Source organism: Salmo salar, chromosome ssa19 (assembly GCF_905237065.1).
Source record: "Salmo salar chromosome ssa19, Ssal_v3.1, whole genome shotgun sequence".
NCBI classification, from domain to species: Eukaryota; Metazoa; Chordata; class Actinopteri; order Salmoniformes; family Salmonidae; genus Salmo; species Salmo salar.
Window position 1 is genome coordinate 64126056 of NC_059460.1, and position 16512 is coordinate 64142567.

The window sequence follows — 16512 nt, forward strand, 5'->3', positions numbered from 1 at the left end:
GGCTTCAAAGCATCGCCCTCTTGTAGTCATCTAGTGTGTATATATAGCGTGTTGGTTGTAACCGCAGTAATTTAACTACGCCTTCTCCAGTCTGTGGTACCAGTAGGCATAATACAGGAAGAGAGTCGTGGAGGAAAAGAAACGGGACGCCCTTTTTTTTATACTCGCATAGTTAGTAGATAACGGAATCCAAAAAGTTATTCGGGGCCAACGCAGACAATAGCCCTGTTACAGAGATAATATATCCAGCCATACCATGGACGTTTGACGACCTAGGTTCAATAGAATAAACCATCCACTACAAGCCGATGCTGATCATATTAATCTTTTCTCACATCAAGAGGAAAAAAAGCTAATTTTAGAATTTACCATGGATGATTTGGGTATGTATTGCAAATTGACCCTCTTTGAAACATTGTAGCAACGTGCTTCGCTATCTAATGGAATTGAAGAACGATGGTTGTAGTACTGAGGCATTGAAAAAAGTAAATTTTTTGTTTTCTTGAAAGAGATCTATCTTTGCTGGAATTTGGAGCAAAAGTAAAAGGACATGGAAATGGAATAGTTTAGAAAACAATGTTTTCTCATAATCTATGATAATAGATAGGAACATGATTAGGCATAAGATATTACCTATAAATAGTACGATGTTTGAAAATGCATCTGGGGTCCTATTCCTATTAAAGAAGCAATATTTTACTTATAGCAGTTCATTTTAGACTTGAAAGAAACAGCCCTTATCCTCAAGTCTTTGTTATTGTGCCTATAGAGTTAGCTTTTGAACTTATCAGTATATCGACTACATTAGATGTAGGCCTAGCTAGTAGGTACTGTATGGGTGGTCTCTTATAATCCATGTTTATGAGAGATCGTTATCTAGTGAAAATCCGCTGGTCTCAATTGAATAACATTTTTAACCATAGAACAACTCAAACATTATCTTCCAACTCAAATCTTGCTTTCTCTACATTGTGCTCCTCTTTTGTAAGGGAGGGAATAAGATCCTGGAAAAGCTTCATTTTGTGACATTTTTGTTTTACCACTCCAGCAATGTAAAACATTATGCTCCCTTAACTCTAAGCCAGGAAAACAAGGAGTATACTAATGTAACTGTGTCCTATGTCAACATGCAGTGCTTCTAGCTCTAACCACAAATTCAATCAAAATTAGATCTTGGACATCCTCTGTAGGAGGATGTCTATAATGCTATCGATGAGTCAGAGATGGACTTTAGTGAGCTTCATAACATAATAAAGATCTCAATGTAATTCATTCAGCCATCAGGGGAAAAGAGTGTGACTATCATTAGTGTTAGTAAACTACTGGGTGGATTTAATAGTTAGAAGAGCCCCTTTCGAATGACTATTGATACAGAAGTTGAGGAATACATATATCCCTCTTTTCTTAAAAATGGTGGCAACTTTCAGAATGGAAAGCAATGTCCCAGCCCTCTACATCTAGCACTGAAATAGCCTAGGGCCTCGATGGCTCACCAAGACTCATGAAGTTCAGTGAAAATAGGAGGGTTGTGTGCTGCACCAGACCAGAGAACAAAGCATTTGCTCTTGTGGCCTACTCGCTCGAAGAGTAGTGTGTGCAACATATTTCAAAACGGAGGGATTTTATGCTTAGCAAGCACGAGGAAGAATGTCTGCATCTGGTTCAGCACATCTGGATAGGATTGCACTTCAAGGTTCAGTTGTTGCTGGGTGACTGGCGACGTGTTTCTCAAATAGGGGGACAGTGTTTATGTCAGTGTGTTTATGCTGTAGTGTTGTGTGTTATGTTGTAAGTTGATCTCTTTGGTTGGTGTGACTTGTGGGGTTTTTCAGCGAGATCACTTGTTAAGAGAGGCTATGGCCAAGTCAAACAGTCAGCAGGCAGAGCTCTAAATATGGTCATATTTCACATTGAGAGAATTTCAACTCCTTATATGAGCAGTCCAGTCTAAGTGTGTGTGTGTATAAGAGAGGGAGAGAGTGAGAAAGAATGTGTGTGTGTGTGTGTGTGTGTGTGTGTGTGTGTGTGTGTGTGTGTGTGTGTGTGTGTGTGTGTGCGCGAGTGAAGAACATTCTCTCCACATGTTTGTACCAGTGTGAATCATCAGTGGGAGAAATGACCACAGACAGTGATGATAAAAGGCAGTCTCACCAGTCTTATGTAGGTTTAATATGTCTAACTCTTACCAAGAAATTATGAATGTGGCGTACATATAAACACCAAATAAATACACTGACCTCAACTAAATATTACATTTTGAGAATGTAAAGCAGTCATTTTCCAAAATATCCTTATTTTGCTCTGAAATTGCTTCAAAGTTGCTCAAAAGTTGCATGAAGTGATGCTCTGTGCATCTTCCACAAATATTATTGTCAAAATAGATTTTCCTGGAAATATGGTTTGATAATTAATGTATTGTTTCAGATTCTGCATGGTTTGCAAAAGTAAACCAAGTTAGGAAAAAAGCTTGTCTAATAATCCAATAAGACACATTGTCCTGGTTTTGGCCATAAAAGGGATACATCCATTATGTCAATCATGTGTTGTTAAATGCAGAATGCCATGGAGGAATACTAAAATGGCATGTACTTCTCGTGAAAATGAGGTTTGAGTTCGATATCAGTTGACGAACACCCTTCCTCCACTGCTTCCTTATCACTTTGGCATGTCCAGAAAGGTCTACATGTGACTTTAGCTTTTTTGCACATTTGATGTCCCTTGCTTTGATTGGTCAATGTGTTATTCTCGCTCTAATTGGCCCGCCTCTCTGTGTCCTCTCTGCTGCCTGCGTCTGATTTGCATCTCTCTGATTGGTCACTGAGTCCGTCTGTCTACCCTCAGGAGATCCTGATTCACCTAACTACCCTCTCAGTCCTCGTATTGTTGTGTTTGGTACGTAACTGTCTGTATGTATGTTTGTTTGTGTGTTTCACCCTCTTTCTGTAGTGTCTCAGTGTGTCAAAATACTTTGCTTCTATGTCCTCACCTCCTCCATGTGTCCCTTTGTTATTCCATCTTTTTTTCGCTCCTATTTTCCTTCTATAATTTCCATTCCCATTCCCATTTCTCCAATTTCTTGTATTTAACCAGCATTAACCATCAACATAGGTATCAGCCAATACCTGTGTACTAACCACCCTCCGAGGCAAAATGAATGACTGCACAGTATGAATGACAACATCTTGAATTCCTCTACAAAGACTCCCATTGAAATAGAATCTCAAAAAATCGATAGATTATATTTCTATGCACACTCCCATCCTCTCTGACTCTGTAGACGCCCTCCTCGCTGACCTAGAGAGCACCAGCTCTCCCCTGGCCAGGTGCCCAGTCCTGCTTACCTCTGATCCCCCGGCGACATCTGACCCCACGCCTGCCAGCCCTCAGGACAACGCCCAGACCAGGCCACCGCCTCCAGCTTACACACCCCAGCAGGTAAGAGGTTTGAGATAGAAAACATTTTAAGAGTTTTGAGGTAGACTTAACAACTTGGATCAGATTACCTTAGCCCCAAACCTTAACCATTAGGAGGGTTGGAAATATATCCGAGCCTGAATCAGTGGTGAGGGCCAACTTCTACCTACTCTAGGTGAGGTAAAAGAAAGAAGTCAACATAGAACAGGCTGTTGGAAGTGTCTCATTCTGTAGATAATTATAAAATGCTAAAAGAGGATAGGTAGTAAGGCGGGATCAGACCCTGCTTAGAAACTCAACTTGTCAAAGTTAAATGTTTTTATAGAATAGTTATGAAGTACCATAACTCGTATTGTGTTGATGGGTGAGCATTGAGTTCAGAGCAAAAGTGAAGATTGACTTTCTGGTTGAAAAACAAGTTAATTATATTTATAATGTGCCAAACTTTTCTTTTAGACGGTGTCTGCTGCAATGAAGTCCAATGGTTCTCAGAACCCAAACCCAGACAAACAACTATACAGGTACTATTTTCCTTTATTATTAGTTACTTTACTACGTAAAACAGAGTGGTCAAAGCAGCAGCGATTAAGCTGGTTCCACCAGGCCATTATTTTACCTGCCCTATATGAAATAATGTTTATGGCCCTGGCTTTTTTTGTAAATTCTACATTCTTATGCAGTGGGGGGATATGGTCGAGGCTGGGGGGGGTCTCAGTTCTACATTCTTATGCAGTGGGGGGATATGGTCGAGGCTGGGGGGGGGTCTCAGTTCTACATTCTTATGCAGTGGGGGGATATGGTCGAGGCTGGGGGGGGTCTCAGTTCCACATTCTTATGCAGTGGGGGGATATGGTCGAGGCTGGGGGTCTCAGTTCTACATTCTTATGCAGTGGGGGGATATGGTCGAGGCTGGGGAGGGTCTCAGTTCTACATTCTTATGCAGTGGGGGGATATGGTCGAGGCTGGGGGGGGTCTCAGTTCTACATTCTTATGCAGTGGGGGGATATGGTCGAGGCTGGGGGGGGGTCTCAGTTCTACATTCTTATGTAGAAGGACTAAGGAGCTCAGTTCTGGACAAAAAGGACATTCTACTCCAAAATGAATGAAAATAAGTATGCTGACAGCATCTAAAATAGAATTTCCTCCTCCAGAAATTAGCCCAATAACACATTGGTAAAATCATTTGCTAAAATGATTTTAACATATTGGACCATGTACAGTATATAGCCTATGCATGGTCTATATTATCAGGTATGCTATTAGCAATAAACATGATCACCTTTAGCCCAACTGATGCAGCAAAGTGCAATTAAATAGGCTGAAGCATGGGGTTGCCTATCTGCATTTACCCTATTGGGCTAATCATTAGCCAGATCTCAAATGTGATCTTTTAATTAGATATTTTCATATCAATGAATTTTATGTCCCAAAAACACTTGCATAAACACTGAATATAATGTAGGCCTACCTGTTAGGGTAACTTGGGGTAACTCGCCACCCGGGTTCTCACAGAAACCACTTTGTCACAATTTTTCCCCCAACACTTTCCCTGTTTATCTGTCTCATCACAATTTTTTAAGTCATTCCAAATAAACTATTTTGAGGTAGAAAGGCGTTGTACCCCAAGTCACCCTACAATTGACCGGTGTTACATTTAGTCCCACTCTCCCCTATACACTCACTGTAAATTGTGGAGCGGTAATGTGCTTTAAAACATGCTTCTGCTAAAATCCCGGGTTTAAAATGGTGCAGTTTGCGCATATTTAGGAGTTGAGAAATAAAGTAGGAATGGAAAGCTGGGATTCCCCTCTTTTCAACAAAAGCAATTAAAACTGCTGTTTTCGCGATTGCAAGAATTGTTGTGCATTGTCCTGCTCAGAATGCATGTTTCCCTCCCTATGGCACTTATAACATGAATGCGCCACGAGAGGAATACAGTGAGGGAAAAAAGTATTTGATCCCCTGGTGATTTTGTACGTTTTCCCACTGACAAAGAAATGATCAGTCTATAATTTTAATGGTAGGTTTATTTGAACAGTGAGAGACAGAATAACAACAACAAAAATCCAGAAAAACGCATGTCAAAAATGTTATAAATTGATTTGCATTTTAATGAGGGAAATAAGTATTTGACCCCCTCTCAATCATGAAGAGTTCTGGCTCCCAGGTGTCTTTTATACAGGTAACGAGCTGAGATTAGGAGCACACTCTTAAAGGGAGTGCTACTAACCGCAGCTTGTTACCTGTATAAAAGACACCTGTCCACAGAAGCAATCAATCAATCAGATTCCAAACTCTCCACCATGGCCAAGACCAAAGAGCTCTCCAAGGATGTCAGGGACAAGATTGTAGACCTACACAAGGCTGGAATGGGCTACAAGACCATCGCCAAGCAGCTTGGTGAGAAGGTGACAACAGTTGATGCGATTATTCGCAAATGGAAGAAACACAAAATAACTGTCAATCTACCTCGGCCTGGGGCTCCATGCAAGATCTCACCTCGTGGAGTTGCAATGATCATGAGAACGGTGAGGAATCAGCCCAGAACTACACGGGAGGATCTTGTCAATGATCTCAAGGCAGCTGGGACCATAGTCACCAAGAAAACAATTGGTAACACACTACGCTGTGAAGGACTGAAATCCTGCAGCACCCGCAAGGTCCCCCTGCTCAAGAAAGCACATATACATGCCCGTCTGAAGTTTGCCAATGAACATCTGAATGATTCAGAGGACAACTGGGTGAAAGTGTTATGATCAGATGAGACCAAAATGGAGCTCTTTGGCATCAACTCAACTCGCCGTGTTTGGAGGAGGAGGAATGCAGCCTATGACCCCAAGAACACCATCCCCACCATCAAACATGGAGGTGGAAACATTATGCTTTGGGGGTGTTTTTCTGCTAAGGGGACAGGACAACTTCACCGCATCAAAGGGACGATGGACGGGGCATGTAGCGTCAAATCTTGGGTGAGAACCTCCTTCCCTCAGCCAGGGCATTGAAAATGGGTCGTGGATGGGTATTCCAGCATGACAATGACCCAAAACACACGGCCAAGGCAACAAAGGAGTGGCTCAAGAAGAAGCACATTAAGGTCCTGGAGTGGCCTAGTCAGTCTCCAGACCGTAATCTAATAGAAAATCTGTGGAGGGAGCTGAAGGTTCGAGTTGCCAAACGTCAGCCTCGAAACCTTAATTACTTGGAGAAGATCTGCAAAGAGGAGTGGGACAAAATCCCTCCTGAGATGTGTGCAAACCTGGTGGCCAACTACAAGAAACGTCTGACCTCTGATTGCCAACAAGGGTTTTGCCACCAAGTACTAAGTCATGTTTTGCAGAGGGGTCAAATACTTATTTCCTTCATTAAAATGCAAATCAATTTATAACATTTTTGACATGCGTTTTTAATTTTAATTTGTTTTTGTTATTCTGTCTCTCACTGTTCAAATAAACCTACCATTAAAATTATAGACTGATCATTTCTTTGTCAGTGGGCACACGTACAAAATCAGCAGGGGATCAAGTACTTTTTCCCCCCACTGTACATATGAGATGAGTATAGTAGGGTATGAAAACATATAGAGCGGCATTATTTAAGGTGGCTAGTGATACATTACATCAGGATGTTATGAAAACATTATATAAAGTGGCATTGTTTAAAGTGGCTAGTGATACATCTAATACATCAAGATGGCAAGATGCAGTAGATGGTATAGCGTACAGTATATACATATGAGATGAATAATGTAGGTTATGTAAACATTATCTAATATAAATAATATAAAGTGGCAAGTGATAAATTGATTACATCAATTTTCCCATTATTAAAGTGGCTTGAGTTGAGTCAGTATGTTGTCAGCAGCCACTCAATGTTAGTGATGGCTGTTTAACAGTCTGATGGCCTTGAGATAGAAGCTGTTTTTCAGTCTCTCGGTTCCAGCTTTGATGCACCTGTACTGACCTCGCCTTCTGGATGTTAGCGGGGTGAACAGGCAGTGGCTCGAGTGGTTGTTGTCCTTGATGATCTTTTTGGCCTTCCTGTGACATCGGGTGGTGTAGGTGTCCTGGAGGGCAGGTAGTTTGCACCCGGTGATGCGTTGTGCAGACCTCACTACCCTCTGGAGAGCCTTCCGGTTATGGGCGGAGCAGCTGCCGTACCAGGCGGTGATACAGCCCGACAGGATGCTCTTGATTGTGCATCTGTAAAAGTTTGGTTTTTGGTCAAGCCGAATTTCTTCACCTCCGAGTAAAGGGCTGGGCTTCTTCACCACGCTGTCTGTGTGGGTGGACCATTTCAGTTTGTCCGTGATGTGTACGCCGAGGAACTTAAAACTCTCCACCCTCTCCACTACTGTCCCGTCAATGTAGATAGGGGGCTGCTCCCTCTGCTGTTTCCTGAAGTCCACGATCATCTCTTTAGTTTTGTTGACATTGAGTGTGAGGTTATTTTCCTGACACCACACTCCGAGGGCCCTCACCTCCTCCCTGTAGGCCGTCTCGTCGTTGTTGGTAATCAAGCCTACCACTGTAGTGTCGTCTGCAAACTTGATGATTGAGTTGGATGCATGCATGGCTACGCAGTCGTGGGTGAACAGGGAGTACAGGAGAGGGCTGAGAACGCACCTTGTTGGCGACCCAGTGTTGAGGATCAGCGGGGTGGAGATGTTGTTACCTACCCTCACCACCTGGGGGCGGCCCGTCAGGAAGTCCAGGACCCAGTTGCACAGGGCGGGGTCGAGACCCAGGGTCTCGAGCTTAATGACGAGTTTGGAGGGTACTATGGTGTTAAATGCTGAGGTGTAATCGATGAACAGCATTCTTACATAGGTATTCCTCTTGTCCAGATGGGTTAGGGCAGTGTGCAGTGTGATGGCGATTGCGTCGTCTGTGGACCTATTGGGTCGGTAAGCAAATTGGAGTGGGTCTAGGGTGTCAGGTAGGGTGGAGGTGATATGGTCCTTGACTAGTCTCTCAAAGCACTTCATGATGACGGAAGTGAGTGCTACAGGGCGGTAGTCATTTAGCTCAGTTAGCTTTCTTGGGAATAGGAACAATGGTGGCCCTCTTGAAGCATGTGGGGACAACAGACTGGGATAAGGATTGATTGAATATGTCTGTAAACACACCAGCCAGCTGGTCTGCGCATGCTCTGAGGAAGCGGCCGGGGATGCCGTCTGGGCCTGCAGCCTTGCGAGGGTTAACACGTTTAAATGTTTTACTCACGTTGGCTGCAGTGAAGGAGAGCCCGCAGGTTTTGGTAGCGGGCCGTGTTAGTGGCACTGTATTGTCCTCAAAGCGAGCAAAAAAGTTGTTTAGTCTGTCTGGGAGCAAGGCATCGTGATCCGCGACGAGGCTGATTTTTCTTTTGTAGTCCGTGATTGACTGTAGACCCTGCCACATACCTCTCGTGTCTGAGCCGTTGAATTGCGACTCCACTTTGTCTCTGTACTGACGCTTAGCTTGTTTGATTGCCTTGTGGAGGGAATAGCTGAACTGTTTGTATTCGGTCATGTTTCTGGTCACTTTGCCCTGATTAAAAGCAGTGGTTCGCACGTTCAGTTTTGCGCGAATGCTGCCATCAATCCACGGTTTCTGGTTGGGGAATGTTTTAATATACGCTGTTGGTACGACATCACCGATGCACTTGTTAATGAACTCGCACACCGAGTCAGCGTATTCGTCAATGTTGTTGTTCGCAGCAATGCGGAACATATCCCAGTCCACATGATCGAAGCAATCTTGAAGCGTGGAATCCGATTGATCGGACCAGCGTTGAACAGACCTGAGGGCGGGAGCCTCCTGTTTTAGTTTCTGTCTATAGGCTGGGAGCAACAAAATGGAGTCGTGGTCAGCTTTTCCAAAGGGAAGGCGGGGGAGGGCCTTATATGCATCGCGGAAGTTAGAATAACAGTGGTCTAGAGTTTTACCCGCCCTGGTAGCACAATTGATATGCTGATAGAATTTGGGGAGCCTTGTTTTCAGATTAGCCTTGTTAAAATCCCCGGCTACAATAAATGCAGCCTCGGGATATGTGGTTTCCAGTTTACATAGAGTCCAATGAAGTTCTTTCAGGGCCGTCGATGTGTCTGCTTGGGAGGGATATACACGACTGTGATTATAATTGAAGAGAATTCTCTTGGTAGATAATGCGGTCGGCATTTGATTGTGAGGAATTCTAAGTCAGGTGAACAATATGACTTGAGTTCCTGTATGTTGTTATGATCACACCACGTCTCGTTAATCATAAGGCATACACCCCCACCCTTCTTCTTACCAGAGAGATGCTTGTTTCTGTCGGCGCGATGCGTGAAGAAACCAGGTGGCTGTACCGACTCGGATAGCGTGTCTCGAGTGAGCCATGTTTCCGTGAAACAAAGAACATTACAGTCTCGGATGTCTCTCTGAAATGCTACCCATGCTCGGATTTCGTCTACCTTGTTGTCGAGAGACTGGACATTGGCGAGTAGTATGCTCGGGAGCAGTGCGCGATGTGCCCGTCTACGGAGCCTGACCAGAAGACCGCTCCGTCTGCCCCTTCTTCTACGGCGTCATTGTTTTTGGTCGCCTGCTGGTATCCGATCCATTGTCCTGGGTGGTAGGCCAAACAGAGGATCCGCTTCGGGAAAGTCGTATTTCTGGTCATAATGTTGGTGAGTTGACATTGCTCTTATATCCAATAGTTCCTCCCTACTCTATGTAGTAAAACATAAGATTACCTGGGGTAACAATGTAAGAAATAACACATAAAAAAGCAAAATACTGCATAGTTTCCTAGGAACGCGAAGCGAGGCGGCCATCTTTGTCGGCGCCGGAAGAACATCCAAACTAACCTACTATGGGGTTGATATATTTTTCTATTATAATTACTTGTTTTGTTTGTAGAGGAAAAATACACGTGGAATGTTCTAGCATCTTCAAAATGCGCCTCAGCAGAAATATTTGTTAATGTTCCATATTTTTTGTTGTTGCGTAGGGTCAATGATTTTGCCGTGGCACACCTTGAGTGCAGCGGAAACACTGGATGTGTAACGACCGTCGCAATGAGGGGACCAAGATGCAGCGTAGCACGTGTTCATGATTATTTATTTAAATCAGAACACTTAAACAAAATAATAAACAATGGAAACGAAAGCGCACAGTTCTGTCAGGTAAAACAGAAAACAACTACCCACAAAACACAGGTGGGAAAAGGCTGCCTAAATATGGCTCACAATCAGAGACAATGATAGACAGCTGCCTCTGATTGGAAACCATACCTGGCCAAAACATAGAAATAAAATACATAGAATGCCCATCCCATATCACACCCTGACCTAACTAAACAGAGAAAAACGGCTCTCTCAGGTCAGGGAGAGAGCCCCCAAAACATTTTTGGGGGCTGCCTCTCGTGCTTCCTTCCTTGCCTCCCCGGCAGGCTTCTATGTCTGTCCAATACTTGCCCCCAAGTCCAGTCTATTCTCTCCTCCCACTCTTCCAGAGACCAGGAACCATCTCCTCCCGGGCACGCTGCTTGATCCAGTTGTGGTGGGTAGTTCTGTGACGACCATCGCAATGAGGGGACCAAGATGCAGCGTGGCACGTGTTCATGATTATTTATTTAAATCAGAACACTTAATCAAAATAATAAACAATGGAAACGAAAGCGCACAGTTCTGTCAGGTAAAACACAAAACAGAAAACAACTCCCCACAAAACACAGGTGGGAAAAGGCTGCCTAAGTATGGCTCCCAATCAGAGACAAAGATAGACAGCTGCCTCTGATTGGAAACCATACCTGGCCAAAACATAGAAATAAAATACATAGAATGCCCACCCCATATCACACCCTGACCTAACTAAACAGAGAAAAATGTCTCTCTCAGGTCAGGGCGTGACAGAATGATTTTACAAGAAAGATTGACATTAATATTGGTGATAAATTGTTGCTCTCTCAGAGTCCAAGTTGTAACAGTCAAGAGAAGAAGTTGTAACAGTCAAGAATTGAGTGAACGATATTAAATAAAACACATAATATACCAGAAAAGTCTTACTTGTAAGTAAGTAATGAAGGAATAGGAGTAGGATGCTTGCAGTGCATACTACTTTTAGATTTGTTTTGGTCTGTAGAGTCAGCATTCTTTCTTCAGTACTCTTGGTCTTTGAGAGAAATCATTGCTATTAGTTCCAGCCATACTTTACTGTAAAGAAATATCCAACTATCCCTCACTTACTGTCTTTTAAAAACATCCTTATCTGTCTTACACCACAGCTTAAATCTTAATGAATTTACTTCTGTAGATTGTTGTCAAAAAGGCTGCGGCCAAACTTTTGGTGACATACTGAGCGTGTGCCACAGCTAAAGCACTGATGGGAGTCTGAACGTTACCAATAAATATGTGTTAAAAAAAGTGGGAGCTTTCCTTAGCTCAACAGCCCATTATGTTCAATTTTTATTTTATTTGCTTTGGTGCTATTTTCACCAATAGTGTGCAGCTGCAGCCTGCAATTCTGGGCGTTCCTTCGTGTGGGCATTCCTGCAGGAACGCCCTCCGCTCCCCCTCGAGCATCCCATTGGTTCTTTCATTGTCAACAAACTACACAAAATACTGTAATGTCAAAGTGGAAGAAAGATTCTAACATTTGTAAAAAAAAAAAATAAAAAAAAAAGATGACAAATAAAACACGAATATAGCTTGATTAGGTAAGTATTCAACCCCGTGAGTCAATACATATTAGAATCACCTTTGGCAGCGATTATAGCTGTGAGTCTTTCTGGGTAAGTCTCTAAGAGCTTTCCACACCTAGATTTTGCAACATTTGCCCATTATTCTTTTCAAAATTCTGTTGCTGATAATTTTCAGGTCTTGCCATAGATTTTCAAGTAGATTTAATTTATTTTAATTGTATTTAACCCATATACTTCAACAAAGTATTGACTCAGGGGTGTGAATACTTTTGTAAATTACTTGTTTCTGTATTTAATTTTCAATCACTTTGTAAACATTTCTCAAAAACATGTTTTCACTTTTGTCATTATGGGGTATGGCAGGGTTCCCCAACTGGTGGTTTATTTGGCCCCCAAAGTTTTCTGACCCCCCCCCCCCCCAAAGAAATATATCCTCTCTGGGCTAGGCGGGACGAATTTGTCCCACCTACGTAACAGCCAGTTGAATCCTGTGGCGCGATTTTCAAAACCTTTGAAATGCTATTACTTCAATTTCTCAAACATATGACTATTTTACAGCTATTTAAAGACAAGACTCTCGTTAATCTAACCACACTGTCCGATTTCAAAAAGGCTTTACAACGAAAGCAAAACATTAGATTATGTCAGCAGAGTACCAAGCCAGAAATAATCAGACACCCATTTTTCAAGCTAGCATATAATGTCACAAAAACCCAGAAGACAGCTAAATGCAGCACTAACCTTTGATGATCTTCATCAGATGACAACCCTAGGACATTATGTTATACAATACATGCATGTTTTGTTCAATCAAGTTCATATTTATATCAAAACCCAGCTTTTTACATTAGCATGTGACGTTCAGAACTAGCATACCCCCCCAAACTTCCGGCGAATTCACTAACAATTTACTAAATTACTCACGATAAACGTTCACAAAAAGCATAACAATTATTTTAAGAATTATAGATACAGAACTCCTCTATGCACTCGATATGTCCGATTTTAAAATAGCTTTTTGGTGAAAGCACATTTTGCAATATTCTAAGTACATAGCCCAGGCATCACGGGCTAGCTATTTAGACACCCGGCAAGTTTAGCACTCACCAATATCAGATTTACTATTATAAAAGTTTGATTACCTTTTGTTGTCTTCGTCAGAATGCACTCCCAGGACTGCTACTTCAATAACAAATGTTGGTTTGGTCCAAAATAATCCATCGTTATATCCGAATAGCGGCGTTTTGTTTGTGCGTCCCAGACACTATCTGAAATGGTAAATCAGGGTCGTGCGCATGGCGCAATTCGTGACAAAAAAATCTAAATATTCCATTACCGTACTTCGAAGCATGTCAACCGCTGTTTAAAATCCATTTTTATGCCATTTTTCTCGTAAAAAGCGATAATATTCCGACCGGGAATGTCCATTTAGCTAAACAGAGGAAAGTAAACAAAGCTTTCGGTCGACGCGGGCACGAGCCTGAGTCTCACAGTACTGTAACCAGCCACTACCCAAACGCGCTACTTTTTTTCAGCCAGAGCCTGCAAAGCCACGATTCAGCTTTTTACCGCCTTCTGAGACCCTATGGCAGCCGTAGGAAGTGTCACGGGACAGCTAAGATCCTCACTCTTCAATAAACAGAGACAAGAAGAACGACACCTTGTCAGACAGGCCACTTCCTGCATGAAACCTTCTCAGTTTTTTGCCTGCCAAATGAGTTCTGTTATACTCACATACACCATTCAAACAGTTTTAGAAACTTTAGCGTGTTTTCTATCCATATGTAATAAGTATATGCATATTCTAGTTACTGGGTAGGAGTGGTAACCAGATTAAATCGGGTACGTTTTTTATCCGGCGGTGTAAATACTGCCCCCTAGCCCTAACAGGATATACAGTACCAGTCAAAACCAGACACACCTACTCATTCCAGGGTTTTTCTTTATTTTTTACTATTTTGTGAAGACATCAAAACTATGAAATAGCACATATGGAATCATGTAGTAACCAAAAAAGTGTTAAAACAAATCAAAATATATTTTGTATTTAAGATTCTTCAAAGTATCCACAATTTGCCTTGATGACAGCTTTGCACACTCTTGGCATTAATTCAACCAGCTTCATGAGGTAGTCACCTGGAATGCATTTCAATTAACGGGTGTGCCAATCAGTTGTGTTGTGACAAGGTAGGGTTGGTATACAGAGATAGCCCTATTTGGTAAAAGACCAAGTCCATGTTATGTCAAGAACAGCTCAAATAAGCAAAGAGAAACGACAGTCCATCATTACAATTACAATTACAATCCGGAAAATTTCAAGAACTTTGAAAGTTTCTTCAAGTGCAGTCGCAAAAGCCATCAAGCGCAATGATGAAACTGGCTATCATGACGACCACCATAGGAAAGGAAGACCCAGAGGTACCTCTGCTGCAGAGGAAAAGTTAGAGTTATCAGCCTCAGAAATTGTAGCCCAAATAAATGCTTCACAGAATTCAAGTAACAGACACATCGCAACATCAACTTTTCAGAGGAGACTGCATGAATCAGGCCTTCATGGTCGAAGAAACCACTACTAAAGGACACCAATGAGAAGAAGAGACTTGCTTAGGCCAAGAAATAAAAGCAATGGACATTAGACTGGTAGAAATCTGTCCTTTGGTCTGAAGAGTCCAAATTTGAGATTTTTGGTTCCAACCGCCATGTCTTTGTGAGATGCAGAGTAGGTGAACGGATGAGCTCCGCATGTGTGGTTCCCACCAGGAAGCATGGAGAAGGAGGAGTTGATGGTGTGGGGATGGTTTGCTGGTGAGACTGTCTGTGATTTATTTAGAATTCAAGGCACACTTAACCAGCGTGGCTACCACAGCATTCTGCAGCGATACACCACCCCATCTGGTTTGCGCTTAGTGGGACTATCATTTGTTTTTCAACAGGACAATGACCCAACACACCTCCAGGCTGTGTAAGGGCTATTTGATCAAGAAGGAGAGTGATGGAGTGCTGCATCAGATGACCTGGCCTCCACAATCACCGACCTCAACCCAATTGAGATGGTTTGGGATGAGTTGGACTGCAGAGTGAAGAAAAAGCAGCCTACAAGTGCTCAGCATATGTGGGAACTCCTTCAAGACTGTTGTAAAGCATTCCAGTTGAAGCTTGTTGAGAGAATGCAAAGAGTATTTAAAGCTGTTATCAACGCAAAGGGTGGCTTCTTTGAAGAATATATTATGATTTGTTTAACACTTTTTTGGTTATTACATATGTGTTGTTTCATAGTTTTGATGTCTTCACTAGTATTCTACAATAAATAAAGAAAAACCCTTGAATGAGTAGGTGTGTCCAAACCTTTGACTGGTACTGTATATATTTTTTTGTATTTTTGTAAAATGTTGTTGTTGGGCATAAAAGAGTGTAAAAACACCAGGAAATCAGGTCCAAGTGATTTTAATTTAAGAGAACTGTTACCAAGTATTCCCACACGTAATATAGAGACACGTGATCGTATACAAATGTAAGTAAGTTTTGAAATGATTATGTTTTAGTCAAACATTATATCTGTTTGGGCTTCTTGAGGTCAATTTGCAGTCTACAAATTATTTCTAATTATGTTCCAGCCCTTGACCATCCACTCAAGAAAAAATATTCTGGCGGCTGAATCTAGTTGATGATCTCTGGGGTATTGTGTGTTGATGGGTGAGAAAAAATATAAACTCAAGATTTAACACTTTCAAATATTTTACTGAGTTACAGTTCATATACGGAAATCATTAAATAAATAAATTAGGCCCTAATCTATGCATTCCACATGACTGGGCACTGGTGTAACCATGGGTGAGCCAGGCCCAGCCAATCAGAATGAGTTTTTCCCCACAAAAGGGCTTCATTACAGACAGAAATACTCTCTCAGACAATCCCACAGGTGAAGAAGCCGAATGTGGAGGTCCTGGGCTGGCGTGGTTACACGTGGTCAGCGGTTGTGAGGCCGGTTGGACGTACAGCCAAATTCTATAAAACGACGTTAGAGGCAGCTTATGGTTGAGAAATTAACATTAAATTCTCTGGCAACTGCTCTGGTGGACATTCCTGTAGTGCGCATGACAATTGCACGCTCCCTCAAAACTCAAAACAATTGCACTGTGGCATTGTGTTTTGTTACAAAAAGTGGTCTTTTATTGTCCCCAGCATAAAGTGGCCTTTTATTGTCCCCAACATAAGGTGCACCTGTGTAATGATCATGCTGTTTCTTGATATGCCACACCTGTCAGGTGGATGGATTAACTTGGCAAAGGAGAAATGCTCACTAATAAGGATATAAAACATTTGTGCACAAGATTTGAGAGAAATAAGCTTTTTGTGCATAAGAAACATTTCTAGTTTTTTTTATTTCAGCTCATGAAACATGGGACCAACACTACATATTTTGTTTATATTTTT

The 16512-nt window shown here is 42.2% G+C and overlaps 1 protein-coding gene across 3 annotated transcripts in view; it reads left to right on the plus strand.

Annotated features, from left to right (window-relative positions):
- The first annotated feature begins 86 nt into the window (after nucleotides 1–86).
- The window catches only part of tgfi1 (Transforming growth factor beta-1-induced transcript 1 protein), a 29189-nt gene continuing 12763 nt past the window's right edge, over nucleotides 87–16512 (plus strand). Inside the window, exons 1-4 of one of the 3 annotated variants that reach the window (XM_014158489.2) lie at nucleotides 87–383; nucleotides 2842–2892; nucleotides 3278–3435; nucleotides 3871–3935. In XM_014158489.2, the coding sequence (XP_014013964.1) occupies nucleotides 371–383; nucleotides 2842–2892; nucleotides 3278–3435; nucleotides 3871–3935 (287 nt within the window). In that variant the 5' untranslated portion in view covers nucleotides 87–370. The remainder of the gene's footprint in view (nucleotides 384–2841; nucleotides 2893–3277; nucleotides 3436–3870; nucleotides 3936–16512) is intronic. The other 2 variants (XM_014158490.2, NM_001139971.1) reach the window with 2 other exon arrangements.